General features: G+C 42.8%; 1 protein-coding gene across 2 annotated transcripts in view; it reads left to right on the top strand.

Moving 5' to 3' along the window:
• The first annotated feature begins 1,999 nt into the window (after positions 1 to 1,999).
• Positions 2,000 to 6,000, top strand: part of ACBD6 (acyl-CoA binding domain containing 6) — a 236,325-nt gene continuing 232,324 nt past the window's right edge. Inside the window, exon 1 of one of the 2 annotated variants that reach the window (XM_065882184.1) lies at positions 2,000 to 2,529. In XM_065882184.1, coding sequence (XP_065738256.1) covers positions 2,308 to 2,529 — 222 coding nt within the window. In that variant the 5' untranslated portion in view covers positions 2,000 to 2,307. The remainder of the gene's footprint in view (positions 2,530 to 6,000) is intronic. The other variant, XR_010656122.1, reaches the window with a different exon arrangement.

Here is a 6,000-nt window from a genome sequence, read left to right as displayed (position 1 = left end):
CTCTACTTATTAACTGTGCAGCCTTGGGCAAGTTACCTAACCACTCTGGGCTAATTTCCTGTCTAAACTGGGAAATAACTGTACCTACCTTAAGCAGTAAGAATTAACTCCCTTAAACAGTAAGGGAATCAATAAGTTACTATTATCACTTTTTAATTACAAGACTTTGTTCATCAGCCATCCCTTGACTGGACCATGAGTGCCCTGAGAGCAGGGACTAACAGTGGTACATTTGGGATACTCAAGGAGTGTTTGTTGAATCCTGATCCAAGGTTTCTCATCTTCCTGCCTTTTTTCTTTGTTCTTTCACCCTGTTTACCCCTTCTCCCCTGTCCACCTATCTAAAGCCTAACCCCAAACAGTGAATAACCATTCTTTAGAACACTTTCTTTGTACCATTCTGATGGTGCTTATTACAGTGTTTTGAGAACTAAATGAATATAATGTTGTTGTTGTTTTTAACAACACTTAGGACATAATAACCACTCAGTAAAACTTAACTATTGATGGAAGAAATTTTCACATATTGAGGTATGGGGAAGTCACTCTGGTTTATACGTTGATTTAGCTTGAACTTTATGCTATCTAGAACAGCCTGCCTTGTAGCCCATCAACACGCATTGTATATCTGCTCTAACCAATAAAGAAAAGTGTGCACTGTCCAGAAGTAAAGAATGTCCCTTCTGAAGACAGAGATAAAAGTCTCCCTTTCTGGGACATCCATGCTAGTACTCCTTTGACGATAAGGCTCCTTTCCTAGGTGCCAAAGCCATACTAATTTGCTGTGTACAAGCTAATCTGTTTCTTTGTTTGTTTTTAACTTTGAAGGAATGTATTCTTATCAGGTTTGATGTTCTTTCTTCTGAAAGAACATAAAATTGTGCTGAAAACCATGCTTCTTCAGAGCAGTTCCTCAGAGCTACCGAGAGGCTAACTCCTGGACTATAGTCCTCAGTTTGGCTCAAATAAAACTCTCCTCTATTCTTTTTAAATTTATTTATCTTTGGCTGCATTGGGTCTTTGTTTTGGTGTGCAGGCTTCTCATTGCGGTGGCTTCTTTTGTTGCGGAGCATGGGCTCTAGGCGCGTCGGCTTCAGTAGTTGTGGCGCAAGGGCTTAGTTGCTCCGTGGTATGTGGGATCTTCCCGGAACAGGGCTCGAACCCGTGTCCCTGCATTGTTAGGCAGATTCTTAAGCACTGTGCCACCAGGGATGTCCTCTCCTCTACTCCTATTACAGGTTATTGACTATTTTCTTTGACACTATCACAATCACGTTATAGTTGCTGCAGTTTTCTGAGTTCGTCCAGGGCAGAACTATGTAGTACATTTTTGTTTTCACTTTTCAGGGTCTGCCAAAGCACAGTGGCAAAGGCTGAGCTGGGAAGAAGCACCGCGCTAAGGGCCCTGGGGTGTGGGTGGGGTCCCATAAAGTTCAGCGAGATGGGGGTCACGGACGCATGCAAAGCAAGACACGGAGAGACTGGACCAATCACACAATTTGGGCTCTGAAGGCCCCATCTCCCAAATTTCCATTCACTATTCAAGTTAGAACCAAACTCTCCAGCAACGGATGCAGGTATCCGAGGCCCATTTGGGGCGCTCGGGACACCTAACCTCGGAAGGCGGGCGCAGGCGGAACCTTCGTCCTCAGCTCCAAGTTTCCCACAACTCCGCTTCTATCGCTACACTACCAAATAGACGGCCTCCTTCCCCCACCCCCGATGGCCTAGTATTTTCTACGAAACGATTAACAGACACCTCAACAACTGACGACTGTTTCTCCAAGCAGCGTTCCCCCAGCGCGGTCGCATGAATCCCGCAACACAGCTGCGGTGCCCAAAGAACGGCCACCCACGCTTCCCCCACCCAGTGAGAAAGAGGCCGCCGGCCGCAGCTCCGGGCGCGTGCTCTGCCGCTGACACCGCCCCACGCTCACGTCGCCCCGCGCTCACGCCGCCCCGCGCCCACGCCGCCCCGCGCCCACGCCGCCCCGCCTCCTTTTCTCCCGGACTTCCTGCTGTGCTGCTCGCGGACCCCCGCCGCGCCGCTGGAGAGACCTGAGCTGTTCGGAGCGCGCTGTTAGCCCGGGGTACCGGAAGAGGCCGGGCAGCGGGGGAGAGCTGCAGAGGGTGGTGGAGCCAGCCACGTACGCCCGGGGAGGGCAGGGGGAGAGAGGGAGGCAGAGCTAAGCGAGGAGCGCGAGAAAGTGAGCTTGGGTCCGACTTGAGCTCTGGTTCAAGACCGAGACTGGTGGGCCAGGACCCCGAGCCGGCGTCACACCCCGTCTGTAGAAGACAGGCGGTCACATGGCTTCGCCATTCCTGCCTGCGGGAGCCACTACGGGCGACAGCGGCGGAGAGCTGAGCTCGGGGGACGAGTCCGTGGATATGGAATCTCTCCAGAGCCCGGAGACCGAGGCGTCCAGGAGGCTGACAGAGCTGTTTGAGAAGGCTGCCGCGCACTTCCGAGGCCTGGTTCAAGGGGCCAGCAGGGAGCAGCTCTTGTACCTGTATGCCCGGTACAAGCAGGTAAAGTCGCAGGGATGGGGTGGATGCGGGAGAGCGACCACAGGCCTTCTCTTTCCTCCAAAAAACAGATAGTAAACGTGCTTGATTAATGGCTAGGTGTAATGAAGTTTGTATGTGTGTGTGTGTTGTTTTTTAATCATCTCCTAAGGATTAGCATCATTCTGGACATGGAAAGGACCTGTCTGCTATCCGAGGAGTGATGTTTAGCTGACCCTGAATGACAGTTTTTATGTGTCTTCTTTGACTTGCTTAGTGGCCTTGAACTTACGCTTTCACCAGCTTCAGAACATTTACAAAACAAGATTTATCGTTCACTCTTGCCAGAGGGTCGTTTGGAAGTAAACGTAGTAATGTTAAAAAAACATTTCTGAGAATAATATGATTGTAATAAAGAGGATGATGCAATGCAAAGTAAAGTATTACTACTTTTATTATTGTGATTTTTTTTAAACCCTAAATATCTTAGACTTATGTTTTGGCTGAATATGCTTGTGTTAGATACAGTTATGAAAATTTTAGAGCTGGAAAACACCAGATGAAATAATGCCCTTCTCTTAGGAATAAGGAAACCCGGAGAGAGGAGATAACTTGCCTAGGGTCATAGAGAACTAGAACGAGATTGTAGCTCCTGACTCTAAGGCTTCAAAGATTACCTGGAAGTATGGAAATAATAATGTCATATGAGACATCTTTAATTTATCCTCAAAGAGTAATTGGGTTAGAAAAATAATTGCTTTATCATAATCGACAAATACTTGTTCAGCATCTTTTATGGCAAAACACTTGGGTGTTATGCCTGTGGAGGATGCAGAGAAGCAAAAGCATCATGACACTTGCCATAAAGAGACTTACAAAGTTACTTGAGGTGTTTAGATTTAAACATGTGAAAAATCGCTCACGAGAGTTAAATAACAGTTCAGAAAAACTCCAGCTCTTTGGAACACTGGAAGGAATGAAGTTCTGGATAACAGCCCATTTTATGCCTCTTGGTATCTGTTTCCCCCTGTATTCTTTAAAAAAAAAAAAGTTGTGGGGTCCCTCTATATTCTTAAACTGAATATACTAAGTAGAGATGAACCTTCTTTTGAAGATTCATGAATATCTGTTAAAGTGACCTGAGAGATATAGCTGGTAGGAACAAATGGTATACATTATAGTGTTGAATGAAAATATGCCTGAATTGGCCTCAGAATTTGTTTTCATGCAGAAGTCCTGGATATCTGTTTTCTCTTTGGTCATTTATCCTGTCCTAATAACATTAAAATGAGACTTTCAGTTATTTAACAAGAATTTATTGAGCATTGCGCTTGGACCAGTAACATGGCTGACTGATGATTCTCTGGGCAGTATAAGACTAATTTTCTCCAAATTTCCTAAAAACATTGTTTTTCTTTCTATGACATATATTTATTGATATTAGCCTCATCATTATTAAATATCTGATATTGGAGTCATCAGTGAACTATAGTCACCTGTCAGCTGGCAACCATCTGTCTCGAATATACTTCATCCAGATAGTATGGAAGGCGTGTGTTCCTCACCCTCTTGACATTAGTGTGGTTAGAGATATTCTGTTTCTGGAAATAAAATTTCTCGTTATTGGAGAATAATTATTAGAGAATTAGAGAATAAGATTATGCTTACTTAGATATGTTAGGGCACACAGTGTTTATCAATCTCTTCTAAATATTTTGTTTTTATCGGAATTCTGTGGCAGTATTAAAAATAGCATCTTTGATAGAATAACAAAGTTGAAAGTCCAATATAATTCCTGTATGGTGGATCAGAATTTCTCATAAAATAATTACATTTCTCATAAAATCAACCTTCATCATAAAATAATTACATTTTCTATTCCAAATAGCACTCTTATTTTGTCAGCAGGAAGAGGCTGAAAATAAGGTGAGATGTGAACCTTACTTTCTCAGGCAGAGCCCTAACATGACATAATAGCTCTTTTAGTCTTGGATAAGCCTATGACTGCACAATTATCTTTTAGTGAAGTTTCAGAAAGATCCCACCAATTAACAGGGTTTTTTGGGTCCTCCATGCATTAGCCTGCACTCTCCCAGCAAAAGATAACTAATTGACACCTGTGAAACTAGAGGACAATGAAAATTTGAAGCTCCTGTTGAGGAACCTTCAGCACTAGCACAGGTGGGGATACTCAGCATGTCCTCCTACTTTAACCTGGGTACACTTGATTCACTGGCTTTTACCATTGGCAAACTTTGTTGAAATATTCTGTTTCAGGGGCGCTGATATATCATACATATATCAGAGAGAACAGAGTTTAGATGATGCTCTGTTAAAGTGCTGCATTTTATAACTGGTTCATAGCTTAGGATTCATCATCCCTGATTTGGAAACTGTTACTTACGATGTCCTAAAATCCTGCAGTTTTATTTTCCCAGTCTTTGTGGATCCAGAACTATTCTTTGAATTTGGGAATACAAAAGCTTCTGTATCCGTGAGGATACTGGGTCAGCTGCTGAACTTTTATTTTCATCTCACATAATGGTCTGGAGGTAGGTGATCTAGGGCTGATAGGGTGCTTCTGTTTCATGTGATCATCCAGGGGCTTAGTCTGTCTTGTAGTTCAGCCATCCCTCAAGGCAGCAGTTCTCAAACTATGGTCCCCTGATAATCCCTCAGACTTTCACAGAATATAAAGTCAAAACTATTTTCATAATAATACCAAGACACTACAGGCATACCTCAGAGATATCAAGGGTTCAGTTGTAGACCACTGCAATAAAGCAAATAGCACAATAAAGTGAGTCACGCGAATGTTTTGGTTTCCCAATGCATGTAAAAGTTATGTTTATACTACACTGTAGTCCATTAAGTGTGCAAAAGTGTTATGTCTAAAAAATGTATATACCTCAATTAAAAAATACTTTATTGCTAAAAAATGCTAACCATCATCTGAGCCTTCAGTGACTCATAATCTTTTCGCTAGTGGAGGGTTTGAAATACTGGGAGAATTAGCAAAATGTAACCCAGGGACATGAAATGAGCAAATGCTATTGGAAAAATGGTGCCGATAGACTTGCTTGATACAGGGTGTCCACAAACCTTTAATTTGTGAAAAATGCAGTGTCTGCAAAGCACAATGAAGCAAAGTGCAGTAAAACGAGATATGCTTGTATTTGCCTTTTTTCTGTGCTGTCATGGCAGATAAAATTGCTGATGTGTTAGCATGAATCAAGGCAGTGGCAGCAGACTGTACTAGTAGTTATTTTTTTTTAACCACTATGTACTCTGAGTTTAAAAAAAAAAGGCCAGTTTCACTTTAAAGTGTCTTTGATGAAGCAGTGAAAATTATTGATTTTTATTCAGTATTAACTCTTGAGTACACATCTTTTTACTATTGTGTGTGATGAAATGGGGGTACACACAAAATACTTCTACATACTGAATTATGTTGGTTGTTTTGAGGAAAAACACCTGTGTAATTTTTGGTTGCAA

Source organism: Phocoena phocoena, chromosome 1 (assembly GCF_963924675.1).
Source record: "Phocoena phocoena chromosome 1, mPhoPho1.1, whole genome shotgun sequence".
NCBI lineage: Eukaryota > Metazoa > Chordata > Mammalia > Artiodactyla > Phocoenidae > Phocoena > Phocoena phocoena.
Note: the sequence above shows the minus strand (reverse complement) of the source record. Positions and strands in the feature narration are given on the sequence as shown.